We start from the raw sequence: 27,482 nt of genomic DNA on the forward strand, positions 1-27,482 counted from the left end.
TGGTTTCAGAGCAAGAAGGAAGAGAGAGCAGATGATAAACTGTAATTCAACAACTGTTGATATATTATATAGAGAAACTCGAAATTCAGCCATGACTTTAGTGTCAGTGTCAAAAATGACTTGTCCAGGCAGGAAACAGTTAACAACAGAACACGAGTTATAAATTATGGAAAACTTAGTTCTGTTAAAAAAGAGATTGTAAAAATGCTATCAGGGTGCTCTGTGTTTATTGTCTCTCAATGGCTGTCGGATCAAGTATGTTCAGTTTACAGGTAAAACAATGGGTTTTAATAACTGCCAGCCCTGAAAACTCAACCTGGGCTCTGAAAGCCAACCTGGGATCGTTCCTTCCCACACATCGCCATTAATAAAAGATGCTAGAGGCCAAACTATGCCTTAAATTACTCCAGTGCAGCTACACCATCTTCAAACAATGCACTCACACCTTTGCAAACCCCACTAGTCTTCAACTGATTTGCACATATGAAACTGAAAGTATCATCTGAAGTTTCAATGTAATCCAGGGCCCAATTTGGCTTGCACTTAATAGTTCTGATTCATGAGAAGGAAAGAATCCAGCTCAACTCTCAGATTCAGTTTGCAGCACTGGCAGTTATTAACATGGTTTAATATCGTTCTGCTTAGCCTAAATTCACCATCACTTTTTGTGAATGAACATAGTGGCAACATCAGAGCTACAAGTTCTCTGAAGTGCACCAGCTGGCATCGTGAGCTATGGAGCATAGTCTCAAATCCCCTGGAGCCCTGGAGTTTGCAGACATAAGCCTATCCCAGCAATGGACCCCGGGAAGCAGGAGTTTGAGCTGTACACAGACCTGGCCATACAGGAGGATGACAACAGTCATGTTACCTTATTGGGGAACAAGGCAAAGAGGACTGCAGCACTCTGAAGCTCACCATTGCCACAAACCTCACATCCGTCCTAGGAGCCCTGCAGATTAGTGCTCCTCAAAGCAGAATGAAACTGGAGTGACACAGGTTTTTCAATAGTGCCCATTTACTGAGATGCATTTACCATGGGAGGCAGCATGAGCAGGCAAAGAAGCAGTGCCTCACACTAAGACAGCATTGCAAGGACTGTGGCAAATTGAACCACTTTAGCAGTTTGTGCAAGAGCAAAGGATGAGCTCAGAAAGATTCAGTCGACTTGTATAAGAGGGGGATGGCACAATGGACATCTGTAATGACATCATGACTCTCTCCTCGAGTCCAAGAGCATATCAGGTTCAGGAAAGCAGCAATGGGCAATACCAACTTGGATGCATAACTGTGTACAATTCTGGTCACTCATGCAAGAAAGATTAATTTAAACTGAAACAGGTGCTGAGAAGAGCCACTAGGATGATCAGGGAAATGAAGTTCCTGTCTTATAAGAGGAAACTGGAAGATCTTGGCTTGTTTTAGTCTAGCAAAAAGATTGCACTCTATAAATACATTAGGGGAGCAAATACCAGGAAGAGTGAAGAGCTATTTAAGCTAAAGGACAATGTTGGCACAATAACAAATGATTATAAACTGGCCATGAACAAATTCAGTCTGGACATTAGAAGGTTTCTAACCATAAGAGGGGTGAGGTTCTGGAACAGCCTCACAACAGGAGTTGTGGGGGGAAAGCAACTTAATTAGTTGAGAGAGAGCTGGTCAAGTTTATGAGTGTGATTGTATGACAGCAATTGTATGACAGGGTGATAGTAGGGGGCTCAACAGCCCTAGATCTCATGTACTGTTTTTCTTATTTTCCTAAAAGCTCATGCTTCAGGGTTCAGCTTGCCATTGTCTGGGGTCAGGAAGGGATTCTTTCCTGCCCCAATGTACTAATGTATTCTGAATCAGTTTGGTTTTTTTATTGCCTTCCTGTGAAGCATCAGGAGTGGCTATGGTTGGAGATGAGACATGGGATGGGGAGAGCCCAGGCTCCGAGGTGGCTCTCTGCATGTTCTCTCCCCCACCCCACCTCTGCCCATCCACAAGGCCTCACCCTGCCTCTTCCCGCCCCATCCTGCGCCTCCCCCAAGCGCACCATGTCCTCGCTCCTCCCCCCAACAGCCTCCTGCGCACTGCAAAACAGCTGATTGTGGCTGGGAGGCGTGCGGAGGGAGGGGGAGGCACTGATCGGCAGAGCCCACCAGTAGGCAGGAGGTGCTGGGGGGAGGGGGAGGCTCTGATAGAGGGGTTGCTGATGGGTGCTCAGCACCCACCATTTTTTCCCCCATGGGTGCTCCATCCCCAGAGCACCCACAGAGTCAGCACCTATGATTTTCCCCCCAGGTCAGATTGGCAGTGTTTTTGTTTGCCTTCCTCTGCAGCACATGTGTGGGGGTCACTTGCCAGGATTATCTGGTATATCTCACTTAGTCATTTCCCTGCCACTGTGGGGTCCCTAGCCACTAGCGTACCTCAGTCCTGTCTATTCGCTGCCTGTGGCACATAATCGTTTAGTCTCCTGGGGGCTGTCATACTTGGATCTAATTTTGGTTGTCAGGTTTAGTGTGCGGGTGCTGCGTAGTGATGGTAGCCTGTGGTATACAGGAGGTCAGACCCAATGATCTTGTGAACCCTTCTGGCCTTAAACTCTATGACTGTTATTGATGAGACACCAATGGAAACAGGGGATGCTGGAGAGTTAAGCTAGAAGCAACTCAGCCAAGTGGACAGAGCAGTCCACAGGGTTTAATAAAATTCTACTTGTTCAACTTATGCTGCATCCAGCGTCATGCTTTGTGAATGGAACAGAGAAGAACTGCAATTAAAAAGAGTGAACTTAAAAAAAGTGTCCTTCTAGGAAAATGTCAAATTCTCCTTTCGAAATTATGTATATAAAAAGGAGAGGAACAAAATAAAGAGATACAAACCTAAAAGATACAAAAACAAAATGACACTCTAAAGTATCAAGCTGGGGTTTCCATGGGGATGGTATTTGGGCCAGAGATGTCTCCTTCACACTGTGCTAATCTTACTGGTAGTACGTGGTTTGGAATTCAGCATGATCCCCTGTGACTGGCGGCCAACACTTATTCTTCTGATATCAAGAGGCAGATTATGTTCTGCTTGCCTAGCCATGCAAAATGCCTTGGGGGTGTTTTAGGTCCCGTTATTACCTCGTGCTGGCTAGCCCAGTCATGAGTAGCTGTACAGTGTTGGGAGCAGCCTCTGCAGGGAGCACAAGGCCCAATGGGGTGGCATATCTGTTCTCCTATGTGAACAATGTGTGCTGCACCGAGTAGAGACTCGGTGGCGATTACTCTGGGAGGAAGACTGTGGCTCTCATGCATGATTGGGCAGACTGTTACCTCAGGATCAAGCTCTAGTTAGAGAAAATATTATAGTTTGAAAATAACCAAAATGCTGAATATTTAAATAAACGTATTTGCAACAAGTAGTTCCCAATCTTCCTCGACACCTAAAATGGCTTGTCCCTTTAACACCCATATTACTCCATTCAAATGATGTTTACTCATGCACCGTAGCTGTCCAGGGATATAACCATTCCCAGTTATTTTTTTCAAATCAGTAGATACCAGATAAGTCACTTTCCCATGGGTTGGCAAGTACAAGTCAGGATAAGCAGGGACATGCCAGCCTTGTGTAAACTAACAACTCCTTGTGCGGATATGATTGTTCACACACAGCTCCAGGTCTGTCCAAGACGAGTCCCTTCAGACAAACCCAAGTCTCATTTGAATCTGAGTCCCTAAAACAGCCACTCAAAGCCTTTCTGTGCTGTATAAAGCCTCCTAAAATAATGTGTATAAAATGCTGATGTCCATTTCTAAACTGTTAGGAGCGGGGTTTTCAAAAGTAATCAAATTCTGCTCTCATTGAAGTCAATGGGAGTTCTATTGTAGACTGCAGTGGGAGCAAAGTTAAGTCGGTGCAGAGCTTTTTCAAAATCCCATGTGAAGTGGAAGCTCTTCCTCACCATGGCATTAATGGCTGTTCCCTGACAGGACCAGAGACATCAGGATGAAACATGTATTGGGGGAGCTGCTAGCCTTCCAGTATCTACCCCACAACCCCCCCCCCTCCACCATTCCATGGAAGGGATATGGAAATGGGGGCAAGAGGAGATGCCAGGACTAAGGACAGAGAAAAACGATAGGAGCCCTGTAATCAAAGCTTTCTACAGCAGCATCACTCGCTTGTATTTTCCAAAAATACCCTTCCCCTGCCCCAGTAAATGGAGATTTTGGCAGCACTTCATCCCACTGAACAGACTACAAAAAACATGGCTGGCAGAGGTGATAAGCCTTTCCCTGCCAAGCCAGGTCTAGACAGCAATCCTGAGCACCGCTGAACAGACCATGCCTGTTCAATATAATCCATCAACATTATAAAAACCAAAAACTAAAGCCTCTCCCCAAAAAAGTTGTTAAGAGAAAAACTAGTCAAGGAATTCTGCATTAACATAGCACAAACAAGGTTACCCGCAGTTATCCTTGCTCACCCTCCACATGTAGACTAGAAGAGCCCTCTTAATCTTATCCCCCTACATATCCAGTGGGGATTACTGATCCCCTACTCCCCTCGTTCACATTCTAGATGCTAACCTGTAAATCACCAAACACTGGACACAAACCTGACCCTCCTTTAAAAGCCCACTGAAGTCTTTGGTTCGTTCCAGTTACCTTGCCTGTGCATGGATCACTCATCAATCTTGGGAACTATTGTTAAGCTAGGTTCAAAGAATACAGCAAATGGTATATCTGCAAACCTATTTATGTTTCCTCATCTGAGGTATCATCAAGGAGTTTACCATTCAATATGAATGCCTAACCAACAAAAGCAGACCTATTTTCATTTTCACTCTCATTCCATTTTATTCCCATTACTGCTCTAGAAACATTTTTGCCTCATATTTCTGAGCCTATGCAGCAGCAGAAATTCATAAGTTCCACCTGACCTTAATATAAAGCACGCATCTGAAATGAAGCCCTGAGAAAAATCTGCCAAGGGAACTCCAGAAATTTAAAAACCTCGTTTCATAGATGTATGCTGTGTAGGAGGGGGAAAGAAACATAGCTAAAAATGTCTCCTCTCTTGCCAATGCTCAGCCCATATCCGTCTAAAAAGCATACACTAGTGAGTAAATGCTACATAAATCAAAAGGAAGAGCAATACCTCCACTGTACCGGTTTAGATACAGTCATTACTTTATCTGTTTCGATACATTTCCTCTCATTCTCCCTGCCATCAAAAAAGCCCCTTTCTGTGCTTGTAATAAACCAGTTAATATACTAACTTCAGAAGGCACCTTGAATGATCAATTGTTACATTTATATTCACAAATGAACCCATGTGACTTATTTGCAATAAAGTGAAGTTGCATAAATGCTGTGTAATCACCATTTAAAGAGTTCAGCTTTGATGTGACCAGCTGGCAGAATGAAACAAATGGCCGGGATTAGAAACTAAACTCCTTTTAGCAATCTTCCCCCAGTTCCTGTTGGTCTGAGGTCCCTGTCACAGACACCAGCATAACAATTGGCAGCTGGTTGTCAGATTTAACAGAAAGACCAAAAAGTGTAATGTGCACAGAATCTAAACTACCTTCTCACCCTGTAAATTGATATTCCCGATCAGGTTTGAGAGGCTTACTGATGGGGTGACATGGGGATACTAGACAGACACTAGCCATGCTGTAGCTAAATATAGAGCCCTCTGGTCTCCAGAGTTGTCAATCCAGCACCTTTCACATGCACTAAACTCACTTAAGATAAATTTTTAAACATGTGGGGAAAAAATCCTCTTTCCTCAGTATAAGGAGCAGAGTGGAAGCCACTCATATTTACATCCCTTCTCTAGTGACTTCCCCCTTGACCTGTTAGAATAACTCTCTCAAGGGACTGAAATTAATTCAGTCTCCATGCTTGTTAATCTCTGACCCTTCCTTACAACAGACTTCTATACATGTATGCCCATCTGAGCTCTTCTAATAATGTCTTGAGGGTCTTGTAAAATGAAATACTGTCAACAGCGAAATCAGAAGCGACCAAACCACTAAAACTAATACTACTGGAGGGTAATGCTGTTTTAAAAAGAGACAGATTTATTCTACATTAATTATACAAATCACAAATTCAATAAGACTTGGGTTAAACAAGTATCTAACAAAAGAATTAATGCTTAAATGATTTACGCATGCATTAAATCCTGTAATGAATTATAGGATTTAATCCCACTGTATAATCAGTATCATTTTAAATTAACATAATGTATGTTGAATTATGAAACTAAATTGGTATTTATGTATAAACATTACATACATACTCTCTATAGTATATACACTGTATATATGAATTATATAGCAAATTAATTTGCTGTCTATCTGTAAAACCATGCTATATTATTTCTGTACCTAAGAAGTTTGGAATGCAGTCAGTGTGCTACAAGTTAAGCATTTGCCTTAAGTGCCTAGCTGAACTGCAGCCTTAATCGTTAACAATTTATAGTGTTTCAGCATTGTCCATGATAAATGCTTCATTATAGATGTGATCAGAATGCTGGCAGCATCCACTCGCACTACAGCCACTTATACTTTCACATGAGTTCCAGCACTCTATCTCAAGGTACACATGAAATTAAGAAAACCTCTAATTCTTTAGACTTCTCCCTAATGGCCATATCTTAACCTAGCTCTGTCATTTTTTCCCTGTGTGCATTTTCTACTTGCAGTTGTAAAAGCACAGATTTTTTTAGCAACATCAAATTACCACTTGGATTGTTGATGATTCTCCCTTTGACTATTTTCCCCCTTCCCTCCAAGAGCAGATGATCCTTGCACTGCTAAAATACTCATCTAATCTACTCATTAGGAATAATTTATTTTTTCACCTCATGATTTCTACCTCATCTTATAACTATATAATCACACTGGCCAGGATTGTTACACCATCTCATACACCCACCCAGGGGAATTAGTGTGCATACAACATCCCCTTACTCATCTGCATGGGCCACCTCCATTACAGCTCACAGCTTAGAGAAGAAAGCAGCTTCTGCAGGTCCAGTACTCCCCATCATGGGCAGGTGGAAGGAGTGAGCAGGGAATGGGTGGAGCCTTAGTCTCTGCCCTACCCTCTCCACACAGTGGCCAACACAGCTGTGCTGCTGTAGAGGCACCCTTTAGCTGATAAAGATCACTCCCCTCCTGAAGCAAAGGAAGGGGAGGATTAGAGACCAAATTCACTGATCTGTTCCTGGTGGCAGCCCAACTTTGAGCTGCTTCTTAGGGCTAGGGGTTAATCCACCATTTTAGCACATTGATACTACAATATCTAAGTGCTGTGGAGGGGGTTCCATATTAGCTGTGTCTGCTATATCCGCTCATTTTGGGCTCAGTCCTGACTATTCCAGCCCTGATCCAGCTAAGCATTTGAGCAGTTCTCTAAGTTAAGCACATCCTTACACATTTGGATCAGAGTTGGAGTGCTCAGTCACTTTCAGGATCAAGGCCTAAAGAAAACAGCATTGCTGGTTTGGTTTCATTTGGAGTTTCTTACAGATATCCATTTTCAGTAAACTAATGACCCATTTTGATAATTGCATCCAACTGCTCAAAAGGTAACATTTTAGATTAGAGAGCCAAAAACATAAAAAGGTTTCAGATGTCTGTTCTCAGATGGTAAAATTTGATGTGTTTCATAGAATATCAGGGTTGGAAGGGACCTCAGGAGGTCATCTAGTCCAACCCCTGCTCAAAGCAGGGCCAATCCCCAACTAAATCATTCCAGGCAGGGCTTTGTCAAGCCTGACCTTGAAAAACCTCCAAGGAAGGAGATTCCACCACCTCCCTAGGTAACCCATTCCAGTTTGTGATGTAGTCCACTTACTTTCCCTCAATAATGAATTGTGATCCCTGGACATATTCTGGGAGCTTTTGACACAAACATTTTGTAAGAAATATTGGAGGGAGGGAAACCTCAACCTACCAGGTACCCTGCCACAAACCAGTTTACTCTCTTGTTTAGGTGTCAATTAAAGGCCCAGATATAATACAGCTGAAAGCACCAGAGGCAGTTTGCACAGATAGGTCAATGGTAGCCTTTTATACAGCTGACAGGGCACCAGAACTGCTTTGCTCTTCACCTGTATACTGCTGGCTTTCTATAACACAGCTGTAATCATGAGAAATGTGTGCTTCTTATTTATGAATACAAAGATTTATTTAGATCTCTTTAGTGATTGAAACAGGCATGTTTTATAACAAACTATGTTTGTTTGAAGAGTTGTTATACAAATCCCTAAATAAACAAACTTCATTGTTGTCAAATCTATCCTAATAAATCAACTGTTAAAGTTCTCATTTTCCCCTGTTTAAATTTGTAGTGAATTTAATTCTCAGGAATGATGTTTGACTGATATTTCTGAAAGCATGAATAATTCTGTTCATCCACACAATTACTTCCTCTTGATTCAAGGACGAACTAGAGAAGCCAGCTGTATGAGTGAGAAAAGAATGTATTCTCAATATTCTCTCTTTGTCCACTCAACCCATGGCCTCTGCTTAGACAGTCTCTAACTTTATGTTGCCATCATCACAGTGGCGCTGGAACAATTTTTATAGTGGGTTCTGAGAGCCATTGAACCAAACCCTAAACCCTGTTTATGATGGAAACCACTTCAAGCCAGGGGGTTCTGCTGCACCTCCCACACCCTTAGCTCCAGCACCTATCACCATGGTATCTAGGACCCCAATTCTCCATTGCATATCTATTCAGCAAACCACATCCCATTGAAGTGCTTTGCTGAATGGGGATGGATGGACTCAAGCACATGTTTCACTGCTTCTCTGAAATGAGACCTCAGTGCCCAGCAAAATTTTCATCACTTGCCAACAAAAAGTACTGATTTTTATTGTGTGGATACATATCTACTAGGATCTGGACAATGAGCAACAACTAACTTTACACATCTTCAGAGGGTAACAACTTTTCAGTCGTTACCAACCTGCATCCCATGTAAACTGCTGTCCTAGCAAGTGACGTGTGAATCAGGGTTAAATGTCAAATCTTAAGGGCACTTACTTTAATACACACTTTTGGTCCTATGAGGTCAGCAAGATAGGCACAATATGTAAGAGGCAGGAGAAACTAAGGACGGTGCTATTGTAACTGATGAGGTTTGCAGGCTTGTAAACCTACCCCTAGCACCCAGGACAGACAATAATACTAGTAAGTTTGCACAACCCCTGTAGGTTATAAACAATTATTTCCAATCAGAGGCCGTTCAAGAATCCTTTGTGCAACAGTGGGAAGGGATAGCAATAGTTGGCATGAATATGAATCATCCCTGAATGAACTTGAACACATTCACCCTCTTAGCAAGCAGCATCCCCCTGCATATTTAATATAGGCTTTGCTACCGTATTTAGATTAAGGAAAGTACATTTGTGTGAGCTTTGCATGAGATCCCACACACAGGCACAGACGGATACATAGGAAAGACTGAGACACTTAAAAAGAACTGGTGCCACGTTAACTGAAAAGGTTTATATAACACACGCTAAGTATGACTAGAATTAGAGGAGACAAATGTATCAGCCTGTAATGTGCTGGGAGGAAATTAAGTTAACTGGAAAGGGTATCAAAGATTAAATGTACAGGAGTGAGGAGCAGAGGCCAGAGGAAAGAATGAGTGAGTGAAAAAAAGCACAGGATGCAAAATAAAGAGTATGGAAACTAAAAAATTAAAATCAATGGATCAAATTATAGTCAAACTCCAGAAAGGCAGGAGAGTACCAGGGGAAAGGGCTGATGTAAGAAGCTAGAAAGTGAGAGAATTAGACCAAAAGAAAAATAGTGATATCCACTTATTCAATATAAAGTATTTATATGGCCTCCCATTGCCAGAGCATCTGAGCACCTCACAATTTTCAATGTGTTTATCCTTACGACATCTCTTTGAGATGGGCAGTGCTTATATCCCCATTTTACAGATGGGGAATCAAAGCAGAGAGACTAAGTGACTTGCCCAAGGCCACATAGAAATAATGTGGCTGAGCCAGGACTCCAACCCAGGATTCTCAAGTCCCAGGCTACCTCCTTGGACCAACCTTCCTTTCTGTTCTCTCCAGTCTTATACTTAAATTGTAAGATCTTTAAGGAAGCACTGACTTTTTGTTACATGTTTGTACAACACCTAAAACAATGCATCTGGGACTCCTAGAATAGAGAAAACAGAATGAAGCCACTCAAGAGCCATTCCACCTTTTTCCACTATGGACTGCTATAATACTTTATGGTCGGTGGTATCTAAGGCAGTAAATAGATCTAAAAACATCAGCATGTTATCCAGTATCATTCATCAACAGGAGATGAACCAGTATAATCTATGCCATCACCATGCCAGACTCAGGTCCATTCCAAAATTAACAAAGTCCAAGTGAAATCCAAGGCATATGGTTACTGCGGGAGTTATCTTGCCAAACCTTACTAATGATTATAAACAGCTATGGAAGACTACATTGGGGTCAATAACCGAATAGAATGTCCACATCAAGGCATGGCTTTCTGGACAGAGGCTAATCATGAGCCTTAAAACTATTGGTATCCTGTCCTCCTTAAGGAAAGCACTGACAATCTCCTCCATAAAGGAACCAATCCTTTCCCACTATCCTTCATCATCCAGGAAGGCTAAGGACAGATTCTGCCACAACCTCCCCCACAACCATCACCACCACTACCACTTCTGAACCTTCCTGAGCAACACCAGCTGAAACACAAGCAGAGAAGACCTAGCATTTGCCCTCTCCAGATGCTGTCCTGCCTCCCTGGATGGAGAAGCTTTTACAGGTACTTTGGTAAAACATTGTTGCCAGCAATATAGTATGTAGGGAGGGGACGGCCATCTAAAAGCAAAGAACTTCATTTGCATTTTAACCAACCTATCAAGTCATTTCTCAAAAGAAACTTGAATGGTATTTCTCATGTTTTCCTTCCAATGGGATTAGACATTAGGACGTTTTTTTCCTGCTATCTCTGCTACCAGGATACAGTAAATTACATTTTGTCTTTTGAAACAATTTAAACTACCAACAAGATATCAGGTGTGGCGATTGGTAACTGAATAGAATGCTAAAATGCCCCTGCTTTCTCCTTTCTTGAAGACTATGGACAACACCACCATCCTACCTGTCATTCAGGCCAGTAACCTGGGCATCATCTTCAACTTGGACCTCTCTCTAGGCCCTCACATCCAGGCTATAAGTGAATCTTGCTGACTTTTTCTGCATAATCTCTCTAGGCTAAAACTCGTGTCCAGACTCTCATCATCTCAATTACTGCAACATCCTTCTCTCTGGCCTTAACAAATGCCATCTTGCCCCACCCGTATCCACTCAGAGTATAACTGCAAATATCACCTCAGTGCCTGATTTTCTGACCACATCACACCTCTCGACCGGCTCCCCCTTTTCTATTTCATCAAACATAAGCTACTTGGTTTTGCTTTCAAGGCCCTTTACAGTCTATTTCCTGCATGTCTATTATCTCTCATTCAGTACTGAAAGGTTGATTCCTGCCTTTGACTGGCCCATGATGCTGGCCTTGACTGCTCACTTGTTAAACAAGTACCATTCTGCTTTCTCCCATGCTGCTCCATAAAGCCACTTCACTGTCCTCCTTCAAACTCTCTTTGCCATGACTCCTACTAAAATCTTGACAATCCTACCAAGCTGACCAATATTGTTCCCTTGCACTCCCCGCATCTGTCTGTATCCCTCTGTTATTTAGATTGTAAGTAACAACAGGCAAAGAATGTCTTTTGTTCTGTGTTTGGTCAGTGCTTACCACAGTGGGTTCCTGGTCCATGACAAGAACTCCCAAGCCACGGTGATGATACTTGGGCTTAAGTCTTCTATGCTTGACTCCTTGTGTCAGGGGTGCATGTCCTTACCAGGAGCACTTGTATTGACTGTACTGTCAGTGTGGGGCACTGTGGGACAGCCCCTGAAAGCCAGTAACAGTCGATATAAGCAATGCAGAGTCTACCCTGACAATGTGTTGACCTAACTACATCGACCTTGACTCTACACCACTCATGGAGGTGGAGTTATTAAGTTGGCACAGCAGGGCAGACACATCAGCCGGAGTCAAATTTAAGTATAGACACTTCCATGGCTAGGTCGATGTAAGCTGTGTTGCATGGACTTAACTATGTAGTGTAGACCAGACCTAACTGCTCCCATTTTACTCAGTGGGTGTTTCACCACTGGTTTCATTACAAGCAGAGTTAGGCCAATTTTGAGCACTTGAGAAAAATCTCACTTCATATTTTCTACTTACATTTAGGAGATATCGAATTACTACTGAAATCAATGGGCTTCACTCCATTGACCTCAATGGGCTTCGGAACAGGGCATAAATGAGTAATTTATAGTCTATGTAGTGTTGAGGAGAACTACATTAGAGCCTCAGAGTTACGAACACCTCAGGAATGGAGGTTGTTCATAACTCTGAAATGTTTGTTACATTGAACAAAATGTCCTGGTTCTTCTTTCAAAAATTTACAACTGAACATTAACTTAATACAGCTTTGAAAGTTTACCATGCAGAAGAAAAATGCTGCTTTCCCTTTATGTAGTTTACATTTAACACTGTACTGTACTGTATTTGCTTTTTTTGGGTGGGGAAGTCCTCTGCCGCTGCCTGATTGTGTACTTCCAGTTCCAAATGAGGTGTGTGGTTGACTGGTTAGTTTGTAACCCTGTATTTGTACCGCTGGGGTTTTACTGTAGTGCTAATATATACACAGGGATTTTGTTTTTGTTTTTTAAAATTCGACATTTCAAATTTTGAGGCAGTTTCCCCGAGATAATAACTTTACTATAGGTCAAATTTTGAGCCTAAACTACTTGACATCGTCAGCAGAAGTGAATGCATGGAAGAGTTTGCTGATCAGTTTTTGGCACTTTCTATCCATTTTAAATTAGATTAAAATCATCCTGTGTACCTAGGTATTGTTTCTTCCAGCTACAGGAGTGCTAATTAGTACATTTGAAGGAATACCCAAAAGCCCTAGTTCACATTATGGGATGATGAAATCTTTAAAGATGATGCATCACCCATTTTTTTAAAATGTGTGTTTAACAGAAAGGAGAAAGAAAAAGAAAAACAAACATTCCATAAATGAAAAATTAAGCCCAAGCCATTTAAGGGATGTTGATACCTAATGCCCATTAGAATTGGAATTCAGCCCAAGTGTACAAATAATAAGTGCATGGAACTCACTATGGTGCCTGTTGGCTTAATTCTAGTTAAAGTTATTCCTGTCTCATCAACATTAAAAGGAACATTCCATACATAAGACTCTATTGTGGTACTTTAGCCACAACCTCATATTGGGCACAATGCCTCCCAGAGCTCCCCTGCACACAGGGGGAACAAAGATCCATGTGTAGAGTCATTTGGTCAAGGTGATCCCAAAAAGAGATGCAGGGACTGGTTAAAGTCAGTAGGTATATGGAAAAAGTTGGTTGACCGTGAGAAATAACAAAAATAGGCAGCTGAATTACAGTAGCTTTTCTGTTGTGTTCTTCAGCTGGTCTAATTGTCCCCCTTCACTGAACAGCCATGTGGAACAATGATTAAACTCTTCTGAAGAATCCAGAGAATGACAGCCATATAATATCAGGAGGAAAAAAGGAAAGGGAACTCGCAAAATTCCTACTGTTTTTATGCTTTTGTATTCATTTTCATGTGCAATATACACTAATAAGGGCTTTTGGTTTAATAACGTTTCCTGTAGAAAAGAATTATTTAACATCGAAGTCAACAAAATCCTCACATAACAGGTTTTTCCCCCAGTGAAAGCATGGTAATTACACTGATGAGCTATATCACCCAGCCCCACGTACTGTATTTATAGACTCACAAGCACAATTCCACCTGCCACTTCAGAGTCACTGTCGAAAATGGAAAGCCTTTTTTGTTCTACAGTGGGATTTACAAGAGATGAGCTATAAAAACACTAAAGACCTTAAGGAGAAGGCATGCAAGTCTATTTAATTACACAATAAGCTTTTCAGGGCAGGGACCATGTCTAAACATATGTTTATACTGCGCCTAGCATGAGTCTTGATCTTGAATAGGGCCTTTGGATGCAATCACAACATAAATAATCACCACTACCTTTACTAGAGATAAAATGCACCCTGAGATTTGTTTATGAGCTGTAACAGAAGCCGAATCCAGCCGAGTTAAAAACCACAACTTTAGTGTGTTCTCTCCATGGTACTCCTTCTTTAACTCCCCTTGATGCTAATGGGAGCTACATGCGGGAGTACTGAAGCAAACAGACACCCAAGGGATTTATTGGATGGCTTTCTCTACACAGGGAAAGCATATTCTCTTACTGTGAATATAATTATCTTATTTTCTCCATTTTTCTCCTTGATCATTATGAGATTAAGAGTTATTACCAAACATGACTCATACAGTACACAGATGGGGGAACCAAACAAAAGTTGAAGCCAAACACAGAACTCAGTAACTCAGCATCTTGATTTCTCATTCTCACTTTACGTGAGTAATATGTGTTATAGATGATATACACGTGGCTGGCAATAGGCAATGATTATAAGCAACCTACTGACCTTTTTGGCTGTATAACCATCTATAGGAATTGATTAACCATTTATTTAAACATTTTCTAATAATTTTCTAATCCTTTAAAATTATTTATGAACTTAATATAAAGTGACACTTCTTGCTTTGCTATTCACAAGTAAATTCCTTTCAAATCATAAAACCTATAGGCAGCACTGAAACTGACAATAAACAAATCAGCCCTGTCAACCGTAGTTTGATTTGTCACTAAACCACTTCCCAGTCAAGGTTTGCCTGGGTATATAGTGTTGTTAGAATTTGAGCTGCAGTTCATGTTAACAGAAGCCTTCCGGTCTGGTCTCCAGTTAGAGTACTAACAGTATTTCTCATGTTCCCAGGCCAGGCAGAATGATACACAGCCAGTGTTTAACTTCTTCGAAGGAAGTATTATTAAAGATTAATATTAGCACTTTCAGATGGATGTAGCCCACACAGAAAACACTTCCCCAAGCATCTGACCAGAGTTTCTATATCACAAGTAGTCTTGCAGCTACCTATGAACACACATACATTCTGTTAAGCCTACGATTCCTCTACCTAACAAGGAATTTGAAAGGACCAACTAAACTGCTGTTCACTCATGAGAATAATGCCAGCGATAACTTAGCTAGTGAAATGGTTAATCAGTGATATAATCCTTCACAACTGCTACTGTAAATCTTGAGGGAATCAAGTACAAACAGTTCAAATAAGAGGGACTTGGTAATGCAGAGATATTTCATTTCTGTCCTGCTTTATACTTCAAGATCATCAAATAAAACCCCCTTCCTAACCTCAAAGGGCAGTCATATGAAACGGGTATTAGTGTCTATCGGTTTTAGTCCTGCAGCCAGGTATTTATAGAGAGCTGATCACATCCGTCTCATAGGCCCTGATCCTGCAATTGAAAGTGTGTGGGCAGAGTGCCATGCTCACATGGGGTCCCTCTGAGCCTTTATCAGTTTGCTCACATGTTGTCATCTGCGGAATCCATGCCTAAGCGCTTAGGCAACATGAACTGGGAGACACAATTTATCACAAAGTTGGAAGCAAACTCAGAAGCTGACACCATACTAGCAAACATCCTGGATTCAAGTGTGCAAAGGAACCCCAGCTCATTACCCTCTTTATGGTTTAATTTCTAGCTTTACAAAATGAGTAATGTTGTGAGAGCAATAAGCAAGCTTGGACCTTGCACACAGGGATATTAGATCATTTGTTTTGTAACATCCCTGATTATCAGTCATCCATGAGGAGTGAAGCTTGGGACACAAAAGCACAGACTTCTAACAATTGAGCTAAAGGAGTTGGGTCACCAGTAAGAGTAGACGGTTCTTATTCGCTATGGACTGGGCACCAAACAGGGGTTATAACCCACTTAACTGGCACAGGACACACACACACACACATATATATATATGCTACTTAAAATCACATCCAAATGTCCATTGTACACCCCAATTTCATATGCTCAGATACGTCCTATTTGAAAAATACTCAGTTTTCAACTAAATGTTTCATTCTTGGCCTCAGCCGAAATGTAAATTTACCTCACAAATTTGAGCAAAATCCATTCACTCGTTTTTTTGTATTATAACAGGAGAAGCCCCCCGCCCTACATTGCTATAAAAAGATTTTAAACATCTGAACTTTGTAACTTGCTAAGTTCTAGATGGCTGCTCCTCTTCTGCGAAAACAATAAGGCAGAAATTCTCAAAGCTGCCTAAGAGATTTGAATGCTAATAGGATGGGTGACCAAAGAGGCCCAGAGGGCTTTAACAACCTCAGCCTAAATAAATAAGAATGGCTAAATAATGACAGTGTAAGAAATAGAAAAATTGGTTCTCACATCCAAAGTACAAAATCTCAACTACACTTAGAATATATTATGCTATTTATAAGATTGGGGAATAATATAAATATACACTACAGATGTTCTTTGGTTCTATGGGTAGGATTTTATTCTGTTATGGCTAATGAGTTTCTTAGCTATATAAGTTTTTCACTATGTAAAGTGGGATTAGACAGTAAAACCAGTACAGAGTAGTGCTTTTCTTAAAAAAAATACAAGGAAGAAATATAAATGTAGATTCATGTAATGTTAAAGTTATAATTTTAAAAGTCAGGAATCACAAACATTAGGAGTGGCTAAGAGTAAAATGGTAGTCATATACTGTAGTAAAATTGATGCCTATGACACTGCGTAGAATGCTTCCAAGTTCCAAGAGTTACCTAACAGCAAAGAATGCAATTCTCTCTGTAAAGCCACTGAAGACATACAACAAAATTTTGCAGAAAATAAGGGTGTAGGCTCTATAACTTTTCACTCATCTCATTCCCCTGACAGTTCATTAGGTATTTTATTTTTTAAATGCTACAAAACAGGTTGTAGAAAGCACTGTGACACATTAAGGCAGCATTTTCTTTACATTCGAATTTAAAAGGATAAAAATAAAACATGAAAATTGCTTGAAAAAAATAACAAAACCACTAATGTGATGTTTTGAGACCAACCTACTCCTATGCAACAAATGCCCACTCACAGTGTAATTCTTCTTTTTCTAAAACAATAAAGAGATTTCATTAAAGTGCATTTCAGTCTGTCTTAAAACAGATAGTAAGGATATAGAAGAGCTACTGGAAAGAATTCAATTTTAACAGCTCATCTTGCTATTAAATGGGGAAAAAATTACACAGCAATTTATTCAGTCTAAGTGCAGTGTAATGCCCTACATTTAAAATCCATTCTTTTGCAAATGCTTTTTTCTTTACATTCTCCTATTTTTCTATCACTTTAAAAATATTTGTGCATAATACATGAGTTGTTTTACTTCTGTCTTTTGGTAGTTTTTGTCCCAAGAGATCAATATACACAATGATCGTCATTAAGAAGTCATCATCTACCAACAGTTACCACAATTTGATATCTGAGACCATACTTTTTCTCTGTTGTAAGTACAGAAATATAATGACAGTGTATCAGATACCAAAATATGGGAACTGGTGGTATAGAACAACTGATAATGGCAGCCTCTGGGCTGAAACAAAAATAACTGCAATTATTTTTACACAACACGCTAGAAAAGAATCTGACCTGCAGAGGTCAGAGAAGTTCAGAGGCAGCTTTGAGTTCATCTTATTATAGGTATGGAGGTAGCAGTCTGCTGCAAAGTTAGATTTGGATCAAAACTTTCTTAACATTTGAGCATGCCAATGTAATTAACAGATGAGCGTATGTTACACCACTCCTTCTGTGCTCAATCCACAGAGGATATGAGTTGGCCTTTGAACTCAAGTTGTAGTAGCTTATGCAATGTTTCTCAAACTTTTGTACTGGTGACCCCTTTCACATAGCAAGCCTCTGAGTGCGACCCCCCTTATAAATTAAAAGGACTTTTTTAGATATTTAACACTATTATAAATGCGGAGTTTGGGGTGGAGGCTGACAGCTCGCAACCCCCCATGTAATAATCTCACAACCCCCTCAGGGGTCCCGACCCCCAGTTTGAGACCCCCTGAGCTTATGCTTTTAGCTCTGGAGGTCACTTATTCAATCCCCAAATTGGCAGCCATGATATACAGTTTCAACATTCTAGTTTGACTCATCAGAAGGCATTCAGGACCATCCTTAATGTACACGTAAATGTTTTGTAGGCTGAGATTTTCAAAGGAACCAGAAAGGAGCTAACAGCTCAACTCCCATTGAAGCCCCTAACTTCCTCAAGCCCTTTGCTTCTTCATTTCTCATTCATGTAGCAGTGTAAACCTCACTACATAAATACTCCTCACCAGATCAAGAGACAGACGTACATGCCTGCAGCCAGCTATCACCACCACCCAGGTCCTTTACATTGGTGGATTCACAGAGGCCCCATTGATTTGGTCACTTCCTCACCTTCAAAAATAAACATCTGGTAACTAACACAAACCTGTTTGGCCAACTGATCCTTCTTGACTAAGCCAGTGGCTGCAGCAATATTGCCTGCTCCTTCCACTGTCTTCTGCGCTACTGCCGTCACTCCCGTCACCACAGCTCCCCCGACATTAGACACTTGTTCTTTGGTTTTCTCGGCCACTGTAGAAAAGCAAGAGATTAACAATACATTACAGTACTGGGAGATGAAGGTTAGTCAGGGAATGAGAGGATAAAGTGGCTTATTAATACAGAAGCCGACAGTGCAGCATCCATGGATAGACAGTGAGACCATTACAATTTCTGTACATCCCAAGTGAATCATAAGCAATGAAACATCATCATTTGATCATACAAATAGTGGTAGCACAACTAGAATTAAGGATCTATTTGTGGTGCAACTGTTGTTGCTTGGTAAGGCTTTACTGACCACATTCATTCATTCATTCATTCAATTATCAGGTTATACTGTGCGGGACAGAGGTTATTTATTATGCCCTTTATTATGCCCATCTACATTTCATAACATTTACATTCAATGCAATGCAAAAAACACATTTTGATTAGTTCACAGAACACACTGACTGTATGTTACTGCTAATCACAAACAATTCAGTGAACTAGTCAAATTCCAGTTATTAATTTCTCAGGATTTTTAAAAAATATTCTCTTAATAAAACAGGAGCAATTGTTTCTCAGCCTGTGAGTAACATTCTGAAGACCTTGTTCTCAGACAAAGGTTTATATGTATCTTTACTCCAATGCAAGGTTTTAAGCTCAGGTCACACAAAAAAATAAATACAAACCAAACCAAAGCTATCAGAGCAAACTAAACTAGTGGCCAGACCCATGGCTCTAGGGAGATGGCAATATAATTACCCTACCCATCAATAATTCTCCATTCTGTCCTGTGGAATCTTACAGTGACCTTTCTGGTCATTCACTCCCAAAGGTTCTCCCGCACCAGCAGCTTTCACTGTAGTGAAGTCAATCTAGAAAGCAGGATTAGGACCATAGGACTCCATGCTTTAAAGATACAGGTCCAGATTTTCAAAAGAGCTCATCTCCCACTTAGTCACCTAAACAAGGGTCAGACTTTCAAAAGTGATCAGCATCTAATGTGGTGGCTTCTCTTGGAAAAATCTATCTGGCCAAATGGTCTCTAAGCTCTTCTGAAAATCTGGCCCACAAGATGTATCCACACCCACAATTTTACTAGTAAAATAACAGAAATCAGATCTAGCTGTACCCTGTAAGTAGGGTGACCAGACAGCAAGTGTGAAAAATCAAGATGGGGTGGGGAGTAATAGGAGCCTATATAAGAAAAAGACCCAAAAATCGGGACTGTCCCTATAAAATCAGGACATCTGGTCACCCTACCTGTAAGTGGTGCACAGACTCACTGCTCTTCTTTTTGGCAATGTTAATTTCTTTCCAGCAATTAGATTCCTTCAATTTCTTATTGAAAGAATTTTAGCTTCCTGTATCAAATGGCTCATTCTACAGATTACTATAAGCGATTATACAACATCAACAGACAATAGCTGGGGGAAAACAAACAAACAAATGTCCCCATTAGAAAATTTTATTAACAAGTTAGGTAATAAAGGACAGCTTGTGGGAAGTATATGCAAATGAAGCAGACTGTGAAGAACTTCAGAAAGAGTGCACAAAACTAAGTGATTGGGCAACAAAATGGCAAATGAAATTTAATGTGGATAAATGTAAAGTAATGCACATTGGAAAAAAATAACCCCAACTATACACACAATATGGTGGGGGCTAATTTAGCTAAAACTAATCAGGAAAGAGATCTTGGAGTCATCGTGGATAGTTCTCTGAAGATGTCCTCGCAGTGTGCAGAGGCGGTCAAAAAAGCAAACAGGATGTTAGGAATCGTTAAAAAAGGGATAGAGAATAAAACAGAGAATATCTTATTGCCCTTATATAAATCCAGGGTACGCCCACATCTTAAATACTGCGTATAGATGTGGTCTCCTTATCTCAAAAAAGATATACTGGCATTAGAAAAAGTTCAGAGAAGGGCAACTAAAATGATTAGGGGTTTGGAACGGGTCCCATATGAGGAGAGATTAAAGAGGCTAGGACTTTTCAGCTTGGAAAAGAGGAGACTAAGGCGGGGTATGATAGAGGTATGTAAAATCATGAGTTGTGTAGAGAAAGTAAATAAGGAAAAGTTATTTACTTGTTCCCATAATATAAGAACTAGAAGCCACCAAATTAAATTAATGGGCAGCAGGTTTAAAACAAATAAAAGGATGTTCTTCTTCACACAGCACACAGTCAATCTGTGGAACTATTAGCATAGCTGTATTGATTTCAATCAAATCATGCAGATCTACACTATTTAAAGATCTGCCCAATTAATTCTGTATCACTGACAAAACAAGGAAAAATACACTGAAGTTTGGGGCCCCACAGGTGTACTAATGCAGTTGTGATATACAATGGCTCGAACACAATGCCATTATTAAAACCACATTTCTTAGGTTACATTAAGGTGACAACAGTTGATGTATAGCAAGGGTGATTACCTACTGACTACAGTTGCTAATGTTACAGTGTATAGAGAAAGCCTTCTCTCTGGGCATATGTTTTCTTTTCCTGAAAAGGGATGCATTTCTCTTCAGGAAAGGCTTAGTACATGCATGCAAACAAGGAAAAGGGACAAGGAATCTTACTGCTGTCACTGGGTTTAGTAATATAATCATAAAATATATAATAAAGATGGGAACCAGAAGAGTAGCTATAGAGTTCACCATAGAGTATCAAGGTTAACTTGACAGAAGACACACAATAGGTGCCATTAAAGAGACTTACTGTTTACTGTGGAACAATATAAACAGCTTGTTGTTACAATCTACAGGAGAAATTGTTGCGTTAGGTCCATATTTAATAGCATCCAGTGTATGTAAAGAAACAGGAAGACAAACTAACAAATGCACAGCGTAATTGCATCCTGTTGGCTTAGAGGGAGAAGAATAAAACACATTGCACAAGAAAATGATAATGCTGAGCATTGAACCTGATGTGTGCCTGCCTCCATGCACACAATTGAAGGCTTGAGAATACCCCATCTGCCAGTTTCTCTCTTACTGTCTCAGACACCACTGCCAAATCATTAGTCTGGGCTGGGATACAGAACTCGACAATCATGAGAGGCTGCTGAATAGTTTTCCTCCGGGAAAGCTGCTTTCTCCAGAGACAAATATTCATTTGAAGTGCTTCCATCTCAAAACAATAAGCAGAGCTGATTTCTGCAGAACATGAGTAAAGTATGCCACCCAAAGTGTGTTCACTCCCAGAAATACAATGTTAGTATTATACTGGGTTTGCCAAGAATAGCTTTTAGCTAATATTCAGGTATAAAAATTTCAAAAGCATGTACGTGAGGCTTAAGCCCAATTTTTAAAAGTAACTTAGTGCAGATTTACAAATGTGCCAGAAGATGCTGCTAGGTATCAAGTGGGATTTTCAAAAGCACCTACGCAGGTTAGGTGTCTCCCACTAAGTCACAGAGGCCCATCCTTTGGCATTAGACCAGTTGCTAGAGGTGCTGAGACAATGATCTCTCAGATCCCTTCACATAAGTGCAGCAAACTGCAGTTGTGGAGAAGATGTCAAAAGTGCACATCCCCTCCACTGCTAAAAGCAGAGAAAGACTGAGCGAGCATTTCCTCTTACCTGCTTGTAAGGAGTATTGATAAGATTACAGGGAACTGGTTAGCCTTTAAGTTGATGGGCTCATATTGTCTATCCCAAGCCTTCACAGTTTCTGAAGCCCATGTTGCTTATTGAAAGAAATGGGCAATACAAAAGTCAATTTTCCCTCAGAAACCAAGATTCCTGCTCAGGCACCAGTTATAACAGAACTACAAGGTAGTTCTATGCACCACCAGTAGGTGCATCAAAGAGTTGTCTCTTTTATTACCCTGGAACTCCTCAGGGACCCTAACTCTAAGGAAGAACCATCCAAACCACACAAGCTTCCGTTTGATATCATTTTACTATCCATACTAAATAACAAAACAAAAGCACACACATTTATTTGATTTGTTTATAAACATAAACAAATCAAATTAGAATGAAGTGGATTAATATCAAATTAAGCTAATCAGGTTGATCAAACCAGATCCTATGTAAAACTCTATGTAGTAATTTAGACTCTATGTAGCAGTCTTGTTAAGCTATCAGCCCCCACAGTAATACAGCAACAGCACGCTTAGACAGCGAGGGTCCGTAGTGCCAAATATCCATGGCCACATTGTACAGCTTTATTCTACATGTCTAAAAGCCCCACGGGGTTATTGCAGATCTGGTGCAGCCAAATTAATCATGGACAATCACATGGCTGCTGCCAGTCCATGACTGAGCAAAGTTCCCTCAAGTTGATCTCCAAGGCAGGTAATCTGACTAAAAAGTGCCAACCAGCAGTGACTGATTATAACGTCAGTCCTCTCCAGGCCATTTCTCAATAATACATCCCTATTACTGATAAAATCAAACCATCTTATGCCCAGTACTAGCAGCTGACAATGTATATTCAATGCCTCAAGCCTTCTGATGCTAATCAAGATATTCGCTGTATCAGCTATTTGGCTGGAACCTGAGAGTCAGAATTACTCCAGGGTGAAGCTAATGTTGAGAGTACACTCTGAAGCTACTTAAGGCAGCTTGCCTGACTTATTAGCTAAGTAATAGTCAGTCTCTTCCCCTCTAGTTCCAACACAGGGTTACATGAAACATTCCAATGCAATTCAAGATGACACAACTCATTACATTTAATATTTCAATCACACGTTTAGATTAAAATAGCATGATTTATCGGGATTAATTTCCATGGACTGGTCTACAAGACACCTTATTAGCATATATTATACAATCATTAGCTATAATTAAATCCAGATCTGAATTCACCCACTATCTTTGCTTTCCAGACCAATTGTTCAGATACCAAAGGTTCATTTCTTAAACCCGATTTCCTCGGTTTGTACTGGAGGGAGCAAGTTCTCTAGTCACTTACTCCATATGAAACTATACTGCTTCACTTTAGAACCTGTATTCTCCAGCTTTTGTAGAAAGTTTGCTCTATTCACTGTAATTGCACAAAGTTACTACCCATTTCATATTTTTAATTTACATTCAACAACCCAAGTCCATTTCTGGAGCTTAACTGCACAGAATTAATCAAAAATATTATGGAATTACTATCAGTAACCCTAAGCCTTGTCCATTCAGCTTGGTGTCAGCCATTTCCTGAGCCGAATGAGGCCTATCATTAGTCAGTTATGATGTTCCAGTCTGGTTTGCCTAAAATTCATAATGATCCTTTTATGGTCAATTTTTTTCACGGAAGTAGCATTTAGCGGAACTGATGCCCTTATGTTTTGCATCATTGTCCATGTTCTTTGTCTTACAAACAAAATTTAACATTTCCCCCCAAAAACCTCTCAAACATGTAATGCATCCAACTGGAATCCCCTTTCTCATGAATATCAGAGATAGACTGGTACTCACAGGATTCATAATGAATCATTTCTACTTTCTTCATGATAGGTGGCTTTAATCCCTACGAGGCTGCTGCACAAAAAGATTCTAATGTTGCCACAAATTCCACAGGGTCACAAAGTGTCCTTGGACTTTTCAAGTTCAAGTCCAGTTGGTCATCATCACCACCACTTTTTTATCTGGATGGCCATACTGGTTGTCTGGATACGCCACACATCAGACACACAAGTCACCACAGATCCTCTGCTAGTTCAAGTGGAGTTTCCTTTTCTTCCTCCTGTCAACCCTTAACTGAACTCTGGCCAGCTTAGATTGATGTCAGGCTGCAAACCTTATATCAAGGACTTGTACCGACTCAGAATGCCTCAGTATGTGTCCTAAGGCTAAATTTTGCAGCGTTGTCAGAGCTGGTTGCTTAGCTGTAGTTTTAGTTTAGCTGCTAAAACACCCTCCTTGCTTATTCCTCAACCATTCATTTGGCATATGATGTTAAACAGGGCTAAATAAGCCTCCCAATATGTTTTTCTTCGAAAATGTAGACTTTGTATAGTTGAGCATCAATCAACTGCTATTTATCTCCTCTAGGCTTCTCTGTGGGGCAATAGGCAATAGAAAAAGTCTTTCTCTTACTCCAAACTTCTTTCTTTTCTAATTCCTTATCTGAGCTATTAACTTTCACAGTGTTCTTCAGAACCTCTGAAATTCTTGTTCAGGTATTTTCACAGGCTTTTAAGTGAGTGTTTATGCTGCAGCTGGAAGCGTGTCTACAAGCATGCATAGACAGACATGCCCTAGATCTGCTCGAGATAGCTTGCTAAGAATAGTAGTGTTGATTTCGTGGCACAGACTAGCCACCCAAGTACCAGCCCGCTGTACCCCATAGTCAGGTGGCTAGCTCATGACACCACCCACGCCACATCATCCTCACTGCTATCGTTAGACCTAGTGTGTGTCTATCTGCCAGAGTTGGGAGGCACGTACCCAGCTGCAGTGTAAATATTCCCCATGTCAATTATTCCAAAGAAGATAAATTGCATGGAATTCAGTGTACTATGCAGATTTTTCAAACAGCTGAAAAGCTTAAGTCCTAACTGCCCTGTGTGGATATCATAGAGTTTCACTGACTTTGCGTCTTACTGATTATTGCACCATATTGCTTACTGATTTTTGCCTTACCACACCTGTTATTGTTCAAATCAATTTAATGCACAGATTCACTGACTTTTAAACTGTACAGCTAATAAGGCCATGTGCATGCCCCATGAAGCCTATTTTTCAAATTCTAAAGTGCTAATGTTGTTGAAATAGACTGTACGTGTGCAAAGTACAATTTTAAATCTTCATAACTGTGACAAATTCAAACCAAATTTCACGACAATTTTGAAAGACACTTCTCCCAAAAGGCAATTTTCCTGCCAGCTTTTAGCTTCCTATTCCTGCCTACTTCAGTGCCAGACCTGATTTTTCTTAAAAATAAAATCACAATCATTTTAATAATGGGAGAAATGTTATTTTCCCCTCTCATTCTCAAAAATGGCTGAACTGTTTTTGCTCAAAATTTCAAGGGAAAAAAAAATCATCCCCAAGAAGAGGCCAATTTTGGTAAATGTCAGGCCAAAAAGTGACAGTTTTGTAAAGTTCTGAGCAGTTGAAAACAGAGCAATAGAATGTAAATGCTTAGACACCTTTACCCACATCTGCTAGCTAGAACTCCAGTTTCAGATAGATTAAATGGATTAGGCCAGGGGTAGGCAACCTATCGCATGTGTGCCAAAGGCGGTACGTGAGCTGATTTTCAGTGGCACTCTCACTGCCCGGGTCCTGGCCACCGGTCGGGGGAGCTCTGCATTTTAATTTAATTTTAAATGAAGCTTCTTAAACATTTTAAAATTTGTATTTATTTTACATACAACAATAGTTTAGGTTTCAGAGTAGCAGCCGTGTTAGTCTGTATCTGCAAAAAGAACAGGAGAACTTGTGGCACCTTAGAGACTAACAAATTTATTTCAGCATAAACTTTCGTGGGCTACAGCTCACTTCTTCGGATGCATAGAATGGAACACACAGGAGAGTTTTATACATACAGAGAACATGAAAAAGTGGAAATATGCATACCAACAGGAAGAGTCTAATCAATTGAGATGAGCTATCATCAGCAGGAGAAAAAAAAACTTTTGAAGTGATAATTGAGATGACCCATAGAAGGTGTGAGGAGAACTTAACATAGGGAAATAGATTCAATTGGTGTAATTGAATCTATTTCAACAGTCTCAACAATTTCAACAATTAACTTAGGTTTAAACAGTCTCTGTTTAAACCTAAGTTAATTGTATCTAATTTGCATATTAATTCGAGTTCAGCAGTCTCTCTTTGGAGTCTGTTTTTGAAGTTTTTTTGTTGCAAAATTGCCACCTTCAAGTCTGTCACTGAGTGGTTAGAGAGGTTGAAGTGTAGACTTATAGAAAGAGACCTTTAAAAAACATTAAAATGTATTACTGGCACGTGAAACCTTAAATTAGAGTGAATAAATGAAGACTCGGCACACCGCTTCTGAAAGGTTGCCAACCCCTGGATTAGACAAACACAAGATCACCTGCTGTATACAAATTCAGACAGGTATAGCTCTACAGACATATGAAGAAAATTGGGAAAATATCACTTCCACTCTTCATTATGGACCCAATCCAAAGCCCCATGAAGTCTGTGGGACTCTTTCCATTGATTTTCATAGGCTTTGGATCAGGCCTTATGAGTTCAATTCTACTGTGTTCCTTCATATATTGAAATGGTGCAAAGAGAACCATCCTCCAGTTCCATATCCTCTAGTGCCATGGAAAAGTTTCAAACCCTGTGACTCATTCAGGTTTTAGAACAGTACAAGAAAAAGAGGTCATGGCTAGGATAAAAAAGCAGAAGTGCCATCTGTGGTACAGACCCCAGATGTATTCTCCTCTGGGGCCTTGGTAGATCTTCACAAGGTGAAAGCACACATCACAGCAGCTCCAGCATTGCCTAAACACTCCACCACTCATTGACTGCTGACACTGGTCTCTACTGTATGCTTCAAATGCTCCCTACTTTCCTACAGCCTTTCCTTCCCACTCTGCACAATCCCGCATATGAGTGACCTCCTGACCACCAGCTTCTGCATCCTCCATTCCCTGCCATCGGTCGTGTTGGTCCCAGTTCCTAATCCCCAGGTAGCATCAGCCCCCAAGCCAACCGTCACCCACTTTACAACACCCTCATCCCCTAAATCATCCGGCAGCATGGCTCTCAGTCCTCCTGACTGATACACAAGCATCCCACTCCACCCCATATCCCCCAAATACATTTCCTTTCACCCTCTCCCACATTCGACACCTGGTGCCCTTCCTCGCCCAGGCTCAAGGAGAAAGAGACTTGCCCAAACAAGGCTGTCAATCTCTATGGTGCAG

General features: G+C 40.6%; 1 protein-coding gene across 1 annotated transcript in view; it reads right to left on the bottom strand.

Moving 5' to 3' along the window:
• The window catches only part of SNCA (synuclein alpha), a 97,938-nt gene that overhangs the window by 56,000 nt on the left and 14,456 nt on the right, over positions 1 to 27,482 (bottom strand). Inside the window, exon 4 of the mRNA XM_045017473.1 lies at positions 18,533 to 18,678. Within this exon, the coding sequence (XP_044873408.1) occupies positions 18,533 to 18,678 (146 nt within the window). The remainder of the gene's footprint in view (positions 1 to 18,532; positions 18,679 to 27,482) is intronic.

Source organism: Mauremys mutica, chromosome 5 (genome assembly GCF_020497125.1).
Source record: "Mauremys mutica isolate MM-2020 ecotype Southern chromosome 5, ASM2049712v1, whole genome shotgun sequence".
Classification (NCBI taxonomy): Eukaryota; Metazoa; Chordata; order Testudines; family Geoemydidae; genus Mauremys; species Mauremys mutica.